At 34.0% G+C, this 22,409-nt stretch overlaps 1 protein-coding gene across 1 annotated transcript in view; it reads left to right on the top strand.

Moving 5' to 3' along the window:
* FSTL5 (follistatin like 5) overlaps positions 1-22,409 on the top strand; it is a 273,705-nt gene that overhangs the window by 179,184 nt on the left and 72,112 nt on the right. Inside the window, exon 7 of the mRNA XM_053976601.1 lies at positions 8,496-8,662. Coding sequence (XP_053832576.1) covers positions 8,496-8,662 — 167 coding nt within the window. The remainder of the gene's footprint in view (positions 1-8,495; positions 8,663-22,409) is intronic.

Below are 22,409 nucleotides of genomic sequence, written 5' to 3'. Positions count from 1 at the left end.
ATTACTTCATTTACTCGGAGAGTCTTTTCTAAACATAATTTATAATTAACTTTTGCAGCAACTTTATAGGCTAGAAATATATTGTTGTCTAACTTGGACTACTGAATCTATAAAAGTTGCAAATTTATATACACATAAACCTAGGATACCACATCTGACTACTTTCAGATCAGCAATTCCAGTAACACACATCAAATCAAATTTTAACTCATCACAATAACTTTGAAATTTCCCTTAGGATTCACTGAATGGTGCATGAAATCAGTTACAGAACATATTGAGAGGATATGTTAAGGTTGGGCAGGCAGTTTCAGTCCACTGAGATGATAGTAGAGACAGGAGGGAGAGAGACTTAATATTTGTCACTTCATTTACTGTCTCTTCAAGAGACTTAAATGCATAAAAGCTCAAATTCCATTCTTCTTTCATGAGGAGAAAGAACTAGTCTGTCAATCAGGATACGCAAAGTTTGGATTGTTTTGCTTATGCCTAATAAATGGCCCGTGAGAAACAGGCTGCCGACATTATGGGGGTAGATTGCTGATTTCCCTTGCAATGGAAGACATTGAAGCTGTACAGATCAGGAGTTGACTTTCTTGGCCTGGTTTTCCCCTTAGGCTTCCAAAGATCCTATAAGAATTGAATTCAACTTCACAGGGTGCTCAAAACAATATAGTCTGTAGGGTAGACTTTTTATCTGCACTGTTGTAAATATACTTACCAAATGCAGTAGTGATACTTTTCAAAACATGCTCAGTGTTCCTCTAGTACGGATACAAGAATATAAGGTAAGAACTAATACATATGGATTTTGTGCACATTTGTGTAAAACACAGTGTCTTGAGGAGGAGTTTGAGTCTATGGACATAAATTAAATTACTTAAAGTAAGAATAAAATTTAAAACACACGTATAATGAGCTTGGAAATTTTGTTTTACCTTAATCAGTTTATGAATTTGAAATTAACAGAAGGTGATAATTGCTGATTTAATAATGTTTGCCATTATTAATATTTTTTAAAAAGTTAAAATGCATAATGTATGACCAAAAATAGTCAGAAGAAATACTATTAAAATCAATTAAAAATATCAGAGGGGTAAAATTTTTTTCATGAGGTAATACACACAGATTATTAATTCAACTGCATTGCAGTTGATTTACTCGTTTCATTAAAAATGTTAAATTACCTTAAATTACATTCACTTAATTTACTAAATGAACTAACAGTTAAAGCTTTCTTTCCATAAAGAAAACTTAGAAATCCCATTTTCTGGGTGATTTCCATGTAGAATTAAGAAATATGCCTTAACACTATAAAAACAACTGTATTGGTCCCAGGTCCAGCCAGTCCAATGCTTCCTTTCAACCATGAACTTGAGTTGATGTTTAGAGAAGTGTAAAAATAATATCATTATAATTTCTCCCAGGTGTTTGTGTGATCTGCACATGTAATCTTCTGGAATTTGCAATAACCTTTGGAAAAGATTTTTTTTCAGCTATATCACTTCAAACTAATGTCCTTCATTTTGAACCTGGCCTCTCACTTATTTTGATGACTTTCCAGTGTTAAAAAAACCTATAAGTCATCGTGCTGCCATGGAAATGCTTTTTCCAGCATTTCCATGACATCCATGATTTTGCTGTCAAAGCTCTCAGCATCATTAGTTTTTTTTAAATAAAAATTCAAGCCTTTCTGATTTTTTTAATATATATTTAAACTGCTCAATGCCTTGATCACTCTTTTCTTTCCTGAGCTTTTACCTTGCAGAGCTGCATATGGTATGCATGTCTACAAATGATGGAGCAAGATTATTTTGGGTTTTGTTTGCTTTTAGTTGCTTTCCAAAGAATTCCTAATCATTTATTTGAATTTTTTCTCTGCTGGAGGGGACAGAGTTGATAAAGATGCTTGTCATCACTTCACTGTTTCTCTCTTGACAAATGAACTTGAGGCCCATTAATCCAAGTCTTTCAGCTACCTCTTACAGTCACAGTCTACAGTCATTCTTCTTCAAAGAACCATTAAATAACAGACTTTGCTTCAATGGTAAGCACTAAATACACACATCTATAAACTTCTCAGAAATATAATAATCTATAATTTATTTAGTATTTTTTTATTTATTTCAATCAATTTTTTAAGAATTTAATTTAAAGATATTTGCTTCTCTAGTAATTTTTGGTCCTAAAAAATAGAATATGAAAACTGTTTCAGTAATAAAAGAATTTGATTCACTGAAGCAAGAGGTCAGCTGATATGGTCTACTTTATGCTTTTAAAGCAGGAAGCACTCAATGTTTCTAGATAATGAATAAAATATACTCTTTTCTTCTGAGAAGAAGCAGAAACCTTGTGGTTCACAGTTGTCTTTCAGAGAAGCTTCAAGTTCTCCCATAAAGTAAATGTTTCCTAGGATGCTATACCAATCCCTGTCTATTAATTTCATTGGCTAGTGCTATAAATAAATGCAGAAATGATTATGTTTCCTTCTCTGTTTTCTGATAATTTTTTCATGGAATTGGTTTCTACAGGACTTTCTAAATACAGGTGCTATTACAATATTATATTTTCAACAAAAAAATGTTTTTCAAGTCTCTTGTCAGTGAAGGCAAAAGACAAGTGATAATTATAACGTTAAGATCTTTCAGCCTTTTGTAACAACAGTTGCCTGAATTTCAATCTGAGCTCTGCAGCTAAAGCATTAAGGAGTCAGGAAACAGTTATTTATGCTTTTTGTTTGCTTGTTTTTAGGAGGGTTTTTTTGGTTGTTGTTTTGTTTTTAGGGTTTGTTGGTATGTTTGTGTGTATGCTTTTAAGTGGATTTTGGGAACAGAAAGACTTACTAGCTGGCATAAGATCTTAGAGAACAGGCACTCATGAACCATGTTCTGTTACTTTTCATATTGAAACATTCTACTAAGTATGTGAATAATGTTTACAACAAGTTCAAAGCAGAATATACAGAAGATAATGACAACATTAGTCATGCTAATGGTGATGTGTGCTGATTTTAAAATTGCTGTAAAAGAGCAGCAGAATGACACTGATGAAAAAGGTTTTGTTACATCATTATAAGGAAAGTGGGATCAATGCCAGAAGAGTAAAAGGCACATTACCTAGCTGCATTTCAGCTAATTCAAGCAACTAAGTAATGTTATACATTAAGGACAGAGCTTACTGTAGTTCATAGATAAAAGGCTTTTTGCTTGCTTTAAAAAGTTTTTTTATTTTAATTCGGTTTGAAATAGGCAAACAGAATAAATACAGGCTTCATATGGTCTTAATTTTAAATTATGGGTACCATTTGGCATAATGCTCATTAGTTTAGACTTGGAAGAGTTTTGTGGCTGCTTTGAATAAATACACAGAACTTACGGAAGCAAAAGAGAAGGTTCAAATTGCACATTTGTTAATGGTATTAAATCAACCAAGGCAGTCTGCAGCTGAGTAAGACCTTCCTCCTTTCCTCCCTTTAACAACATAATCTATTACAAAGTGATAGAGAGTCTACAAATGTAACATCTTCTCATACTTTTTAGCTTTTAAAACTTTTTATTCAGAGTGATATTGTGGCTTTTCTTTACTCATCCTAAGAGACAGTAAGGAACTATTTAGCCTCAATAAATTTAATATACTTCACTGTTTCTCTTCCTAGTAGCCTGACTTGTTATTCTAAGACCACAAATGGCTTTTATGATTGTGTACAGTTCCCTACAGGCCATTAGGCCATCAAAGGAGTTGGGGATTGGATTTTTTCGTGTATAGGGAAAGAACTGAAAGAAATAGCCCTGCTTTTACTATTTTTCCTTTAACTTCTTCAGAAAACTCAAATTCAAATATAACAACTCTTTCCCTAAATGTGCAAAATTTAGACCATCAAACTCTTTTGTGTAATGCACACCAACCCAATGTCCTTAGGATTAAGAAATGAGAATTGTTGGTCAAGGCACTGTACAGCTGTCACTATCTTTTTCTTTTTCCTAACAGAACCCTACTGCCCCACTCTGTTTTAAAAATGCAGTGATATAATTTTATCTGTTGACTTATACATAATTGATCATGATTTGGAGTATTTCTTGATTCATTTGGAGTGATGTAATTTTGCATTTGATTTCAGTAAGTTCTGAAGATATTTTTGAAAGATATCACAAATGTATTTATATTAGAAAGTACTTAGAAAATTATAATAGACAAACTGTTTATAATTTTATCTAATTTTATCCAAAGGACAGACAAAAGTAGGTTTATAGCATAGTGTCTAGATAAAGAGAAACAATGAGAAAAAAAGTGCTTTCATAATTTTCAGTAAAGCACTTGGGATGTTTGCATATTAGAATCTGTTTAGTCAGCTAAAATCATGGGAGTTAGTAGTGGTAAAATGAATAAGGATCTGGATGAAGGGGAGATGATATGGGTTCAGTGAAATGGGAGAATACCAGTTTGAGAAGGAGTTATTATTGAAGCTCTCCAAAAACCAGCTGGGAAGCAAACTTTTTTAAAGATTGGAATTGGATAACCTTAAAGCCTGGCTTAGTAAAAGTGATATGAAAATTAATGTTACAAAGTACAAGTTCGTATACTTGGTTAAGAGTAAGAAACTATGCTTGAAGCTGAGAAGTAATCCACTGGAAAGAGCAGAGTCAAAAAATGTTGTGTGGACCTGTCATTTACAGGGCAACTGTGAGGAACCAGATGAGATCAGTGCACAGATGTATTGACTGAAGTCGTTCAGGAAAATATATGGATTAGTTGATAAATTCCAATTCATTAATCCTAAATATTGTGTGAAGTTTTCTTTCATGTGTTTTAAAGAAGGATAAATTCAAGCTGGAACAAATGCAGTGATAACTTCAGTAAAAAAACAAGGTGGGAGGAGCCAGAAGAACTTGGCTCAGGGCCATAAAGCAGGATGAAGGGTTGGAGAGTTGGCAGAATGGCTTCAGCAGCCAAGGAACGTATCAAATCCCTTCAACTAGCTCTCAACCAGTGGATGAATGTCTCATATTTAAATTATTAGTTTTGATTTGGTTTACTTGTTTGGGTTGGTTGGTTAGTTAGTTGGTTTTGGTTTTTCTTTGTTTAAAATCTTTGATATTTTTGAGTCTTTTCAGTAAGTTTTCCTTTTTCCTGCTCAGTGTTAAAGTTCTAAAATGTCTTCCCAATAGTTAATATTTATTCTGCTTTTATTCCTTTTGTCCTATTTTATAAAGCTTTATTTTATTTCCAACCACATATTTTTACACAGTTGTCTGTTGTTTTTGTCTCCTAACTATACTTTTAGCTTTTATTTAAATGTTTGGGTTGTTTTGGTTTGGGTTTTTTGTTTGCATTTCTCCCCTTTATCTGAAAGAGCGTATCCAGTAACTGTTGTAATTAAGAACCAGGGATGCGTGTCAGATTGATATTGCATCTGGAGGAGTTACAAACAAACTCATTAATATGGTGCACCATAGTAGAGGATCTATGGTTCTAAAAATAGCAAGTTGTAAAACATAGTCTCTACTGGCTACTTATAATATTACTGCTCTGCAATCAGCAATACACACATTTACTTTTTTGTGTGGTGATGGTGTCAGTAAATAGAATTAATTTCGCTTCCAATTTTTCTAAAGCTTTACTTTGCTTTTTCATTTAATGTTAAATAAACAAAACCTGTGTGACTAAATTTCAAACAGTTATTATTGATCTACAAAGGCAACATGGAGGGAAAGCTAGAAGTCATGCTAGTCAGGAATGTCTCTTAGTGACACAACTTCAGTACCTGTCCAAAGTATTTGCTCTCAGAGCCATATTTATTTCTTTAAAGGAGAAAAGAAGAGACGGTAAATGCATCATTTACTTCCTGGGCCAATGTTTTCTATTTCCAAAGGAATGTCACAGTGCCAGAACTCTGAGACAAGTGCTGCCCTGTGCACCTGACAGCTTTTGCACACCCCTTCCACCCCCAGCGATGTTTACCTCTTTCTCTGTGGCTGCATACAGGAATTTTCAGGGAGTTACCTGCCAAAGATTCTGCAGCAAGTGCTGTCCTCTAAGCTTGGGGCTTTTTGGGTTGGGTGGTAACTTTTTTTTTTTTCCCCAAAAAGGAGAAAATATATGCAATAGTTTTCTGTCAAGAAAATAAGAAAAGCTATAATGTAACTTATATGCCTTTTTCCTATTAAATAATAATATGAATATAATATGAATATATGTAATTGTCTAGTTTTATGAAGGTTTTTACATAAATGTTCACTATTTTACAGGAAAGCAGTGATTCTAGCACATATATTAAAATAGGGTTTTTTTTATAACTTTTAAAAAATATATAGCATCAGTGCATTGACTAGTTCCAGGTAGTACAATTGTTTCTTATTTTTTTTAAATTCCGCATTTGGTCCTTTTGTTACAATAGTCATGAGATAAAAATTGCAAATGGCATATCAATATTGAAGACTGAGAATTTTTTCAGAAATTCTTTGAGAGTTTTCTCTGGCGAAATTAGTGTTGTCATCCTATGTTATTACTATTGGTTTTTTTGCTATTATTATCATTATCTTAATTATTATTTATTATAAGATTATGATTATTTTTAAAACCAAGACAGTTAAAAAAAAGCACATTTGAACTCTTGGTGTCAGCCAAATTACAGCCTCTCAGTTTTGATTTCAGAATATCATCTTTGCTCATGTAGGAAGTCTTAAGCTTTATTTATGACAGATGCTCTCTTTTCTAGTGTCATCTTCTAAAAATTATAAACATCTGTAACAGTGACTGGACTTTTTTATGTAGGCATTCATAGTAAAGTTAATTGAAGTTAATTGAAAAAGGACTTTTAAATCTTGTAGAATTTAAATTGCCTGTGTCGGTTTATCATGTGAAGGTTAGCAGTTTTTATAGACAGCCCTATAACACCAGCTGATTTCATGCCTTTCCTAGATTGAATAGTGATTTTGAAATATACAGATAATATAAATTTCTAAATGAAATATCAGAATACTTACCTCACTTTTGAGATCTTTGCATAGTGACCTGAGTAAAGAAGCAACAAAATATGTCTTCTATTAGTTGGCTACCAAAAGTTCTGAATCACTCAGGAGCCATGCAGCTATGTTTCACTGTCTGAAAGATAAGTGTCACTGAAGAACCATCTCCTGTAACATAGAAAATGAAGTGCTTCTGTAGATGCAGTATATTTTAAAAAATACAGTAAACAGCAGAAGAATAAATTTAATTTAATTGGTACATTTCATTTTCCTTAGTGCAAGGCATTGTGTCAGTTAATGCATCTAGTTAAGAAAGGTCAGCCTCATTTGGGCATGTCTGGTGGGTACTATCACTGATGTTTTGAGTCATAGAGCACATTCCTTTTGAAAGAAGAAAGAATCAGGGGGTCTCTCTTTAGAATTAAGTATAAAATTATTATTTTCAATCGCATTTTTAAAGAATTTAATTATTGAACAGCTAAGCTTACTTTCATGCTTTTCTAATGCTTGCACTTGTAGACGGGGGGGTGGAAGAAGGGTGGGGGGCAGTGTTAATTACAAAGTATTGCTTGTATGAGGCTGAAATGAACCTATGGAAGATCTTAGCTTCCTTACATGTTCCTTCTTTCCTACAATGAAAGAGTGAATGTCTCTTATATGAAAGTATTTTCATAATTAAAAGAGAATAGACCCATGATACCTTTTGTAGTTTATTTGAAGAATGAAAGATAAAAACCAGAGATTTTTTCATGCTTTAGCAGCACTCAGCTGCTAAAATTTGGCTGGAAAAAATTTATTTGGACCATCTTCAGTTTCTACGTAGTTCTTTTGTCTAATATGAGAAAATCCTTACAAATACAGAATTTTGGTAGGTTATGTTTAGTCAGGCTCACCACAGGTGAAAAGCTAACTCTCAGCTGATCAGCCTGTAACTTAAGGCAATTACACAAGAGGGAAGAGTATGCAGTGTTTCATCAGTTTGATGTGTATCACTTCCATTTTTATGCAAGTGTCCAAATGAGTTCTGGGACATAGAAGTGAAATGGCCTTCTGTTAAAATTGGAGCAACTTAGTAAATAGATGAACAGAGAAAGTTTCAAGGTCTGGACTCCTATCACATATGTCTGAATTTTTTAAAGATTTTTTTAAACATTGACTAATGAGGAATAGTTAGTTAGTCTGAAAATATAGAACAAATGTTCTGACTAGTCCACTGTGCCTGCCTTAACTGTCAGATCACTTGCAGTGTCTGACTTTGGATACGCAGTCATGTGTATTACAGTCCTACCTCTGGAATTCACTTTCATGTTAAATGCTGCTTCTTACAGGCTGATACTTGTCAGTCAATTTAATTGAAATGTCACGCTGACCTTTATATAAAATACGCTGAACTTACTGGGGTTTTTTGGAAGCTCTTTTTACTTTTGTTCCAGTTAAAGTTCTTAAATTACCAGTATACAAAAAGTTCATGCTAATTAAACTCATGAAACTGCCTGCTCATTGATCTTACAAACAATACATTTTTTGCAGACGTAGTTCAGCTGAATCTGCCTGAAGATCAAAAAATAAGCATCACTGCAGCAACAGTGGGACAGAGTGCTGTCTTAAGTTGTGCCATCCAGGGAACCCTGAGACCTCCCATCATCTGGAAGAGGAACAATGTCATTCTGAACAGCTTAGATTTGGAAGATATCAGTGTAAGTAACAGATAGTTCTATTTAACAGCTTTTTATGAAAACCTCTCATAAATAATAGAAAAGTGATGCATAACAAGCTACATACTCCTGATGTTTCAAAGAAAAGAAATGGAAATTATATGTGATAAATTATGCCTGTTTTTATTTGCTATGTATTTGAACCCCTGTTAAATATAGAGAAAATATGTTTCACAGACCAATCATTTAAAAAAAAAAAAATAGCAGTAAAAGAACATGAGGGCTAAATTGCAGCCCAAAATACAGTCAGCATTATACATTCAGGATTGTACAGTCTTCATATATTTAGAAGAAATGAGAAATCTGTGACATGAACATTTTCATGTACAAACAGATCATAATAATAGTTTTCTTTTATAATAGTTCAATAGAAATCTATTTTTCCCCCAAATAAGTATTTCATAATAAAATTAATTGTTTTGCCCCATTCCTCCAAATATTCAGCACTGTATATAGTACCTCTCAAAGAATGAAAACCAAAATATTAGTATAATTTCTAAATCTTTTTTACAGGAAGGCAAGCGTTTGCTACCTAACATTGCCATGACCTAAAAGTAACAGAGGAAAATAGAAAACGAGTATTAGCATTACATCCTCCAGAAAGCCTGAAAATAGGCTTTCATCTGTATTTTGTATGCTTCTGGGTATGGTCTCTTTGTTTTGGCCATTTTGCATTAGCAAAGTTCTAAATGTGGACAAATTGTTACATTGGCAGTTGTGCTGTCTGTCTAACCCAAGTGAGTCTGAAATCACCTGAACTGTTATGTGTGTGAAATATTGCTACAGTCAGATATCTAGTTTCCCTATTTTTACTTCTTTTTTTTTTTAACATTTTATTTTTAAGGTGGAAATTGTTGCCATACATCTTCTCTCTATTATATCTGTTTTTGTTAGTTCTGGTGGTAAGCTGAGCTTTCTCAGTGTGGTGCTTTGTAAAATAATGGACAATTTCAAAGCTCAAAAGCTCATCTTGCTTTGAGTGATGGTTTTAAGTCCCTTGAGAGACTTAGGATAAACCCAACATAATCTGAAAATTTCTCTGTTAAATAAGAATTGCTTTTGTTCGTTTGATATTAATCATATGACTTACATTGAAAAGTGTCTTGCCCATATCCACAAGATCCTGTCTACAATATTTGTTACCTTTCTGTAAATATTCCTGATATTCAAATCCATTATTTGGAGTTCTTACTAATCAATTCTAAGTGTAATAGCTGGCATGAGCTGTTGATAGAAAAAGGAAGATGCATCTGTACTCACAGAAATAAAATGGAAATGATGAATGGAAATGATGAAGCTAAGAGCTTGGCTTCAGTCTGAAAGGTTAAGTTGGCTTTTTTGCAGACATGAAAAGAGCAAGAGATTTCTAAGCTGGATACATACATTTTTGACTATGAAAAAAGCCAAACAAAACCAAAACACAAAAACCAAAAAAATACCCAGAGAAAGGTCTTGTGCTGGGTGCAGGTGCCCAGGAATTGGCAGTAGGGGCCACAGGTGTGGCCTCTCAGGGAAAAGGACAGGGGATGTCATGTGCTGTATGCAGCCCTTCCCAAGGGACCATCGACAGGGCAGCGGCTCAGAGACACCCATGGCACCTCTGAAAGAACATTCAAAAAAGGGAACAAAAGAATAGCAAGAGAGAGAGAGAGAGAGATTAGAGAACAAAAAATAACAAGAAACAGAAGAGGTAAGTCTAAAGCTGGAAGAACAGAAGGTACTCCTTGGTGAAACAGATATCCAAAACATCTACATTGGAGCAGGTTTATCATGAAGGACTTGACCAATTTTCTGACCAATCTGGTGACTTTCTATGATCCAGTTATGGCAATGGTTGACAAGGCAGGACCAACAGATGTCAGCTATCTAGACTTTTGCAAGGGCTTCTATATAGTTCCATGCAACATCCTCCTGGATGGATGGATGGATGGATGGATGGATGGATGGATGGATGGATGGATGGATGGATGGATGGAGCGATGGAGCCAGAGGTTGTGGTCAACAACTCTGTCATTGTGTCTAAGTGGAGGCCAGTGACAAGAGGTGTACCTCAGGGGTCTGTCTTTAGCCTAGTGCTCTTCAACATCTCTGTCAATGACACAGACAGCGGGATCGAGGGCACCCTCAGCAAGTTTGCAGGTGACATGAAACTGAGTGGTGCAGTTGACACATCTGAAAGCTGGAATGCCACACAGGGGGACCTGGACAAATCTGAGAAGTGGATCCACAGGAGCCTCACTGTACATAAGCAAAAATTAAGTTATAGTTTAGTCCCTTAACAGTTTAGTTACAATTCAAATACAGAAAGAGAAGGTCAGATTCAATATCCATGGAGTAAGGCACTAAAATTAATAGAGCTCAAATATATATATGTGGGATATTAATCTCTCTTTCCAGATAAAGTAAAATAGGGGGGAAGAACGAATTAATGGTGTCTGGAATAGAAGAAGAAACAACAAAAGAATGGAGAGAAAGACATTGAGTTAGATTAGTACCCAGTCCTTCTTTTCTTCAAAATTTATTTTACTTTTCACTGTTTTCACAGATTTGATTTGTCTCTCTTTATTTCTAGATTCTATACTCCTTGTATAATATAAGATGTCCCCAGAAGCATTGTAATCTAAGTTTTACTATGGCTACATTATAAACTATAATGATGTTTGCCTAACTCTGGGAATTCTTAATTTACTCAGTTATACGAGAACCACATCTGAGCATCTCAAGACTAATAATGTTGTGTAAAGAGCAGTGCATTTTCTGAAAGTGACAAGGCAAACACTGACCTGGGAAGATAGATAGTTAGAGTTTTGGGGTTTTTTCAGTGAAATGGATCAAACATCAACATAACTGGAAGTGAACACATGTATAGGAAAACAGTCAGACTAAGCCGTAGTGACAGTGTGATTTTGTAAATCATAGGAAGTGCTCATACATAAAAATGAAGCTTTTGCACTAACCAGTTCTCGGTATGAATTAAGCTATTTGCTTTGAGGAGGGACAAACGCAGAACAATATAATGTCCTAGTATTTTGTCAAATGGAAAAATGCAACAAGAAGAAAAGGAGTCCAGGTCTAAACTGAAATTGATAGGGTTTTTTTGATTTTTTTTTTGGTTTTTTTTTTTTAATATTCTAATCCTCTACTGAAAGTGTACAAGATATCTCTCTAATGCTGTCAACTGTGGAGTAGCTAAAAATGAGTCTTGATGATGACTAGGGTCTTGTATATTGTAAGACATTTTAAAGAAATATTAAGAAATACTGTTTGACTTTCAAAGGATGATATTAGAAATTTGTATTTAAATAGTATATTTTAAAATGTTCTATGAAGTGTGTGTTAATAACATTACTGGTAATATCTAGCTGATAATTTTAGAAGTCCTTAGTACTCCTCAACTCTTCTTATGATACTTATATCTACTTTTTGTAGAAGTACTGCATCTTGCAACTACTCCTTCTCTTACTGATAGGAGGCAGGGATAATTAGCACCCATCTGAGTGAAATTATGAAAAATTATATGCCTCTGCATATTTTACTTAAATTGTAATATAATTGTGCTGTGACTCACTACAGAACTGATATCACAGGGCATTTTGATGATATTTCAGTACACATATGGAAAGTCTTTTTTTTCCTTGCTGTTATCCTGCATCTTAAATTTAATATTTGCCTTTACACTGTCCTCTTTTTTTAATCTAACCTACTATTCATTAGAGATAATAATTACTATTTATGAAAAATAGCAGATGTATTTCCCAAATGCAATACATATTACTTTTTTAGTATTAATTAATTCACTTTTTAAAGTCTTTGTAACTTATTTTACTTTTTTGTTTTTCTGATACTTTATTCCAGCTTTGCCTTCAGGTTCTTTGCAATACATGTGAGCAATCATACTTTTCTTATAAGATCTTGCATTTATTGAAGATCTACTGGGATGGTTTGTCCATATGCAAAGTTTAACAGTAACTATTCAAAATAGTGTAGCTCAACTTTTTCCTTTTGGTAAAAGATCATTATATCTCTCTTTAGGCTGCCTTCATAGAAAGCATGTAATATTTCCATTTTGGGGTTTTTGAAGTTATAGATAGGTTATCTTTTTCTCAAAACTTCTGATTTGTTTAGCTTCTAAAAATTAATTTACTCTTTAAAGTTAGCTGTTTTTTTGTGGTAGTCGGCATTTTCTTCTTGACATCTTTGCCCTTCACCCACCATGAAAACCCAAAAGACTGTAATGGAGAATATCAATAAAAACTGACATTCTCTAAAGAATACAATAGCTTCCATTCTGTAGAGTTGTTTTCAGAAACTGATGACAGAAAAGTTTCCAGATTGTCCAAAACACTAAATACCTTTCCTAGAAAGGACTGTAGACATCTGACCTCTTCTTTTTATTCCAGCTTCTCATTCTGTGTTTCCTCTTTTATTATTCTTAAGAAAAATCTCAGGAGAACCTCATGAATTATTCCTTTCCACATTGTTTTCTCCCATGGGATAGTATGGGCCTACATACAAGCTTCTCTTTATGCACTGTTGAATTGCTCTTAATACAGCACAGCTATGACTTTAATACAATGTTAGAAATGTGAATGTCCTGTCTAAGAAAAATGTGTGTGTGTGTGTGCACATATGTGTTTGTACTTCTGACAGGTGAACCATAAATTTCAGGGAAATATTCTTCAGTCTTTTCCCCAAATCACATTAAACTACTCTTAAAAGTAAATTTTTTTTTTAAAAAAAGTTAGGCTATAAACTAGAGGACTTAAATTTAAAGAAATCAAAAATTAATAGTCAAAACCAATAGTGTCCTTGTTCTGGCAGGACATGTTAAATTTTTGCAGTAACCAGGAAGGAGCATGTCTAGGACCCAGACAGTATTCTACCACCTCACATCATTTTTTGAGAATGGGGGAAGGGCTTCCTTCCACATGGAGTATCATGGCAAAGAGAGCAGTCAGCTGTTTTGAGGGTTTCTGTGGAGGCAGGTGAGCAATCACGTAGTAATAGTTCACTTCTTTTCTTCTTTAATAATCTGTCATTAGTATTGTTGCTGTTACTGTTTGTTGTCTTACTTCATTGCTATTTCCAGTAGATTATTCTCACCTCTTGTTCCTCCAGTTCTCCTCTCCAGCCTGCCACATGGCGAGGGATTGGCAAGTCTCAGTAGGAACATGGTTTGGCAAGTCTCAGTAGGAACATTACATTAGGGAATACCATTCCTAAACCTTGATAAAAAGATATTCAAAGTTCACATACATTTCTTTATTCTCAAATATCCTAAAAGAGGGAATGCCTGCTTGCAGTCAATGCACTGACTTTCTGATTTGCTGCGGCAAGCTCTGCATGCTCTTGTTTTATTCCTGAGGCGGTTTTCCTCCTCCCTGAAGTGTTGCCATGGGCCATCTTATTGCTTGTGTGAGGGAAAGTGTAGAGGTCCTATGACATGAAGGGAGCCCCAGAACCTACTTTCCTTCAGAAGTGATGCTCCTAACCTCGTCCTTTTTGGACATAACTCACAGTCCAACAATGAACAAATACAATGCCATAGGCAAAAAGCTGGCAGTCTTGTTCAATACAAAATCTGGATCCTGGTCAGTTTATTTTGAGCTTTAATTAGTAAATTGCAGTGCAGCAATTTTGGTGTGTGATCTTCTATGTGGTATTTTGTGTGTTAAAACCATGACATATATATATGAAGTTGTATAACTTGATTGTATATGAGGTTCATTTTAAAAGCCTAGTTGCAGGTTTTCCTTGTGCATTATGCTTATGACACCTCTTAAACACGTTACATCTCTCAGATATTTTCTACTAATTTTTCTGATGAGGTGGTTGGATTTGATTAACAGTAACTCATCAAAGTCAGCATGCTTCTATTTTTATCTATATTGAATTACCCTTTATCTGTTACACAGTTTTTCTTTTAAGTAGGATGCATTATTACCTTTCCTTTTGTATTTCATGAGTTGAATACCAGTTTTGTTTTGTTCTTTTCTACTCCTCTTGTTATGATCTGATTGTTGAGAGATGCCTGAATTAAGGTGAAAATGAGACCATGTGCCAAAATCAGTAGTATGGATTTTATTTAACCGTAAATGTGAGGTACAGAGATAGAAAGAAATAGGGAAGAGCAGGGAGGAAGTGAAGGAGGGAGAGATCAATAAGAAAATAATCACCACACTGTGCATCCAAAGGCATCCCATTGGTCCTTCTTCACCCTGGTCTTCTCAGTATTGGGAGTCCCAGAGTCATTCTGGAGGTGCCACTTTCATGCAGTCCAATTTGTGGGTATCCATGGGTGTTCACAGATGTTCCCATTACTGAGGGTGGCATGTATAAAGCAGCTGTTTCGTATCCCGCAGTTTGTCATAGTGGGAATTTTTGTCTGGATGCATTAACCAGGATGTGTTAACCAAACTTCAGCTCCTCTAGGCCTGGACTATGCCCCTTCCTGTTGCAAATTCCTGTCTTCTGTGGTTATCTCAAGTTCATGCTGCTGTGGCCTTGAAAATGTTTGAGGCAATTGTGGTCTTTAAGTCTCTTACATCTCCCTGTGGCTCAAACAGTGTCTTCCTGGGACCTTTTTTTCATTTCACAGGTTGTCCATGGGAGTAATGTGTTTGTAGAAAAATCAGAGAAAAGATAAAAAAGTCAGGAGAATGACACAAGCAATTATACAGTGTACAATAGGTATCCCAACAATTAAAAATGTAATTCCAGTTGCAATCATCAACCCAATTTTTATTATAGCCATTGTCCCCACCCCACAAGTCACAAGAATTAGAATATGGACATCAGTCAGGAAGCTGGCATTGATTTTGGAGTGATTGGAAATACTCTGATATTTGATTGGTGATTTCCTTCTTTTTGGCTTGGGCTTCTTGAAATGATGATGTTGCATTGGGAGTGGTAATGCAACACTCAGTTTCAGTAAGAGTTAACATTCTACATATTCCTTGTTCCTTTAATAATAGCATATCTAATGCCAACTGATTTTGTAAAGCCATTTTTGGCACTGTTGATCTTGCAAGTTCCGCTCTAGGAGCAGATACTTGGCTCAATTACTTGGGGGCATGTACCTGCCATGTAATATTTCCCAAGTCACATTGGTGTTGTGTGAGAACTATAGAAGGTGTAAAAAATATTAGAAGTCCCAAAGCTATATTTTTTCCCCACTGTATAATAATCACATCTATTACTGATCAATTCCCATCTTTTTTCAGGAGAATGTGTTTTCTGCTGTGTCTTTCTGATAATGAATAATGAAAGATGGAATTTGGGTAAATGGATGGGAGTACTATCCTGCAACTTAGACCAGCATGCTCAGTTAGGAACATCCCAAAGCTAATCCAGGTGGTGAGGGATAGCTGCACATCCAGGTGTCTATCAAGTACATTTGGGGCTTGAATTTAGGAGTAACTTCTACTCCTTTTTGTTTCAGAACTTTTATCATACTTTTTTTTTTTTTCCACTCTTGCCCATCTTCCCTGTATTTCAAAATTAGTGGAAACCTGTTTTATATTTTGTGGTACAAGATGACTTCTAAAACTTCTTAAGCATCTTTTCTTCACTCCCTTAATATCCTTCTTCCTTAAACTTTTCTTTCAGTTCAAATTCATTGTTTTCTCTGTTCTTTTCTATATATCTATATAAAGATGCAGTTTATGTCTGCATTCAATATTGGTGTTACTAGCAAATTAATTTTGTGCTATTAATTTTTGATCAGTTCATCAAAAAATTGCGGTTCAATTTTTCTTGTATGGTTATAGACATACTCTTCTCACATCTGCTGTATACATCCATCCACTGGGTGAAAAACAGCATCATTTCCGAATAATTTTATTACTAATTACATATTTATTTCTCCACCTTTTCCAGGTCACTTTGCAGTAGTTTTGCTATCCTAGTAGACTTACTGCTTTTCACAGCTTTCAGAAGAATTATGTGAAAGGGTTTTATAGCACACAGAAAGAATACTGAGCTTTTCAGATTATTATTTTAGAAAAGAAGTCTTGAAAGAGCAACCTGACTACACTACAGCTAGCAGTAAAGGTCATTCCTTCTTAAGAGCATGAGAAAGATACTTTGTTACTAATGGCCTCCTGTGGCTCACAGTCCTGACTTTCCAATCATTGCTATAGTACATTAAATAGGAGGGCCATATCACCAGCAATAAAAATGCTTTGATATTCAGGAGTCACTTTCATTGAACAGAGAGGCACAATTGCTTAAATACAAGAGAGAAAAAAAAAAAAAAAAAGTCAAATCCAGTTGGGCCACCATCACAAGCAGCCCAGGAGGAAAAATTAGGATAGGTAGGACATAATTACCTGTTGGGAATCTGGCTTACCTGGCATTTATATATTTTCAAAAATAATAACATTTTTTTTAAAAAATGCTGCAGAAGTGTACAAGGACATTTACTTAGTACTGACTCAAAGAAAATTTCTACCCACATGAAATATAATTGGTACCACTACTTGCAAAAGTAAACATGAAGCAAATTGTTTATCTAGACCAAGTCTGATCATTTTGTGAACTCTGACTGAAAAACAACAGAAGAGGATATATCTGCCATGATTTTCAAATGATGATATTTAAGATTTCTCTGAATCAAACTGGCCAGTGGTCTATCTACTCATATACCTGACACCATATATCCATTCATATCTAAATTTAATTAGATCTACTTTAGCACAGACTGATTTATCTTTCAGCTGTTCATTTTATCACCTTCATGTATATTCTTGCTTCTTTTCTTTTTCATTTTTGTACTGTTCTTACATTACTATCTTTATACTCTAGAGCTGCCTTTTCAAAAGGACTCATTCAGAACTTTTTCTGTTTGGGTATATACAAGAGCCTTTGTATCCATAGCAGAGTGTTCTCATTGATCTGTTCAAAAGGAGAGATAAAGTAATCTAAAGGTTTTCCTAATTTAATATGATTTAGGAAAGAGATCTATTAATGACATCCATCTGATTCTCCTTTCATGTATGCTTGGCTTAAAACTACAACCAGAAGTAGGGAAGTTGAAACAGTGCTTCTAAATAATATCTAATTTGGTTTGGTATAAAAAATTGTCCTTGAGTAAGGAGAATTCAGGCGAGTTTACAGAAGATAAGTGAATCTGCATTCTTTATTATACTTTTATGGGTAAAGAGAGATAGAAGTGACTAGATTTTTTGACAGTTAATCAAAAGCACCTGCTAAGTATGTTTTGGTTTTGCTGATGAACATTTTTTTTCTAGAACTTTCTAAGGGAAATATAGTAGTGGTTTCAAATTATAAGCATTTGCATATAGTTACTTAATTGAAGTCTTGAAGAGAAAAAGTATTTTTTTTACATAGAAAATAAATTTCAGAGTACCTTAATAAAATCACACAGTTTTATCACTCTCATGCTACCTTGTCTGGTTTTAAAGCAGATTTGTGTGTCCATTTTCTTAAGCATTTTATTTCAAATAGTTCTGTTATTTAAGTGGGAGGGGCCTATGTCTTCCTTTCTAGAATATGTGCGACTTCTAGGCAAAAATCTGTCTTTACAGACCTGTTTGTGTTAATGAGAAATGGAATGGAATTGCCATACTCTGGCACAGTAAAATAGCAATTCCATACGACTTTCGTCTACAAGATACTTAAAATTTTGTGCAGCAGTTTGGCAAATGCCATGAATTCTGTGAAGTTCCTATGATTGTAAGCTATAGCTAATGAATGACTGAAATCCTGTTTTGCCTTCACATTTTGAACATGATATACATAATTGTAACATCAGACAAGAAATTCATTCACGAAAAAGACTTTGAAGTTTAACCTGTGATTATTGAACAATTAACATGTCAAAAGGAAGGCAGGGAAGAAAAAGCTGCCTTTTCTCCCACCCCTCTGTATTAATAGAGACCTTATTTCTGACATGGATTCTATGATTAGTTGGCAGCAGCTAATGATAGAGTTATAACTGGAGTAAAATATAATTGAAACCAAGGGTTAGCTAGAGAAAAAAGAACTTTTGTACATTTCAATTTTCCAAAGTAAGACTGTAGTGTATATAAGAAAAATATCGTATTATGGTATTTCAGTAATGCAGTATTATACCATGACAGTAGCATAGAATCTTCCTAATGAGTAGTGCTGTCTCATTGTTTAAAATAAAAGCAAAGAACAAGGGTGAAAAAAGAAAATGTAGTGTATATAGCTTCATGTTTTGTAAAGGACTTGCACTTCTAAAAAACGTTTGGGCCCATTACAGAAAACAGTATTAGAAAAGCAAAAATTAATTACAGGAGACAAATAAGGATCTACTAAGAAGTAAAATTATTTTGGTACATCTTGTAGAAACTTGAAGTGTGCGAACAAAGAGTTAGCTGTTGTTGCAGCAGTAGAAAAGTGCTTATTGTGATTGGCAGAGCAGTGGTAAAATCGAAGTAATGGACGTCTCAGAGAAGAGGGAACCTGTTAATTTAAAGAGAGCACAGGAATGTGGTCATGACTCAGTGTGATACTGTCATTTACATATAAATTTTTATATAAGCGTTTCATTTAACTGGAGTTTGTGGTCTTATTTTTAAACTGTGCAAATGAAAGTACTTGTGTTCAATTTTTTTTAGAGCTATTGTAATGCATGGGAAACATGTCTGCCTCTATTAGGTACTTTGCTTTTAAATAATACACAGTTTACCTGCAACAGGATATAGTAAATGTTTTATGTATAACAAATATGAGCATTTAATAATAGCAAAGTGTATCAGCAATATTTGTTTGTTAATAGCATCCAGAAAATGTTTATTATGACTATTCACAATCCCTTTTGAAAAGGGGAAATTCTAACCCCATTTTATGACTTGAACACAGACCAGTTGTAACAGAAAGACATGGAACAGAAAGATGAAACAGAAATATCTTATTGATAATAATGTATAGAAAGGAATGAGATTTTGCTAGTTCAGCATTATGCTATTGCCTTTGTGTATGAAAAACCATCAAAATATGTGATACCTGTAGGCTTATCATAACATCTTGGCTTCATTTCAGTAAAAGAACGGAAATCCTACTTGATACAGCTCTAGAAAATACGATTGTCAATGCCACTATATGCTGAAAAATTTTATTTTTTTACTGAAAACTTTTTGAACAGTCTAATTTTTCTTGTTTTATACCAGGATGTTCTTCCAATGTCTTACAGTTAACCTGACCAGAAACCAGAACCAGATGATACAATGATACTAAAAATATCACAATTCATTTCAGGATAAATGGAAAACAAAACAAACAAAAAAACTAACTCCAAAGCAAAACAAAATAATTTTTCCTGAATAAATAGTTTCTGTGCTTACAGTAAAAGGTTGCTGCCAATGACCTTGAAGTGTCTTTTCTTTCATTGATATCAAGGAATCAATCTTGCCAGTAAAGATTTCTTGTGATAAAGAATTAGATTGATGGACATGGATTGTTGTATTAGTAGTTTGAGCAAAGGCAGTGTGTGTGATGCTTAGATAACCAAGATTAGTATTAAATGTAAATTGTCTCAGCTTTCAATATTTTATTAGTGTAAATTCAGCATCTCTTTGTAGTACTCCAGTTCATAATGAGTGCTTAGTTCAAGTGACTGGAATTTGCTGTTTATTTCAAAGGTTCTAAGAAGAATATTTCAGAATTATTGACTGTGTCAGTCTTGGCTAAACCGTTATTAAGTGAAGCTGCTGTGCTGGCATTCAAACTGCCAACATTTTGACTTTATAAGAAAAGAGAAAAAGATGGCAAGGAATGGATGGCATTCACTTTGTTGTATGTAATCAGGTGTGTAGCTGAAAAAAAAATGTTTAGTGTAGGAATTACATACAGAATCTTTCTAAGCATGTATGTGCCCATTTCTTACATGACGTTCTGGATAATAAATTGACACAAGTGGGGTTGTATTAATAATCCAAGTAAAGTGTGACTGGCCCTGTTTTCTTTCTACTGTTGTCTTTAGATAATACATTAATGCTGAATTTAAAATGAGAGATCAACTTTAGAAAAACCATGTGAGTTAAAATATGCTTTTTTTTCCCCTAGTATGCTGAGAATGGGCCAAAGTGAATAATTTTGATTCTTAAATCATTTTAGGGTACTAGGTTTACTTGTTTTTCCCCACCACCTCCCCTGATGTATCCTCTTCAGCTGCCACATAGTAGGGGATTCTCAATCAATCTCTATCATTTTTGGTTTAGGTAGTTTTGTCTGCAAGATATTTGAAAGTTGTTTGAAAAGATATTTTTGTTGTTTGTTTATTAGTTTATCACATGTACATAAAGGTGTTTGTGACAACCTGAAATTTATCCCACAGGGCTTTTGTGGATTGCATAAACCTAAACCTACCCATTTCTCTGTCTCGCTCCTGGATAATTCATAAAAACGTGGGATGGAACTAGATAATAATTGGATGACAAATTAAGTAATACAAAAATTTAAGGGTGATTTGTTTTCTTTCTTTTGTAGATTCTCTTGAGTTTGTAAAGAAACATCTGGATAAATTTGTTTCTATGAAATAAAATGGTTTTTTTTGTTTCAAGATGAGTGCAGTTCAGGAACCAAAGACATTAATTATTTGCAATATAAGAAAAGGTGTTTGAACAGATTCAACTAAAACAGAAATCCAGTGTTTTGTGTAATACCAAGATAAAAAACTCCAATAAACTTCATAAATTTAAAACTAAATAGTTGGTAGTATAAGTATTTGAAAACAGATTAAATCTTAGCAGGGTCTAATTATATAGTGTGATATTTTTAGAATCAGAAAAATTTAGGGAATATTCAGAGATTTATTTGCATTCTTTCTACAATTAAAATGTCTTTAAAAAAAGGAAACTAGAAATGGGGATGTGCTTGCTAAAAGCTCATTCCACAAATCTAACTCTAAACTGAGTCACCTTACAGGGTAAATTACATAAGTACTTCTGCTTCTCTTGGTCCTCCTAACACTTAGATACACTTTGGAATATGATCCAAGTGAACTGCATAGTGCACAGCTAGTTTCTCTTCGCAAAACTAGCTTGGGGTGTAGTAATAACTACATCTACAAATAAGCTGATTTAAAAAAAAAAAAAGGAACAGTTTGGGGGAATGATAATAAACTGTGATAATTGGGTAATTATTATAAATTCATCTCATTGGTTAAGAGCTTAACTGGAAAAATATGTGAGAAATTAATGTCAAATAGATTTATCTGATTAAATCTGATTATATAACAGTTTGGTTTGCTAAAAAGGAGTAAAAGTTAAATGGTATATGAGTCATACTGAAGATCTCTCTTTAATACAAAGCAATAAAAAAGACAGCTGTATTAGAGCATGCTGAATTTTCCATTTAAAATATACTGCATCTACTCAGTTGGAGATTTTGAATGTCTAAATAAATTAGCAGTCCTTATTGCCGATTCATCACAAGATAGCATAAAATTACGGAGTTTTTGGGGAAGTAAAAGGTTAGTGATGTTTTATGGCTAGCCTCAAGAGCTCTAGTACTTTGGAAAAGCTCTCACTTATGTCTAGTGTCTGCCATAACCAAGAAAAAAATTCCAAATTCTCTTTACATATCTACCTATTGAATGAAGTCATTATTCTCACTGATGATCTAACACTGAGGTATTTTATTTCACTTTTTTGTGTCATCCCTCTTCAGGTTCTTAAGAGGCTTGAACAGTATTGGATTTCAAAATTGCAAAACCAATTTTGGATCAACTGGCATTTTT

Source organism: Vidua macroura, chromosome 4, assembly GCF_024509145.1.
Source record: "Vidua macroura isolate BioBank_ID:100142 chromosome 4, ASM2450914v1, whole genome shotgun sequence".
Classification (NCBI taxonomy): Eukaryota; Metazoa; Chordata; class Aves; order Passeriformes; family Viduidae; genus Vidua; species Vidua macroura.
The sequence above is the reverse complement of the archived record's forward strand: the minus strand, read 5'-3'. Positions and strand labels throughout refer to the sequence as shown.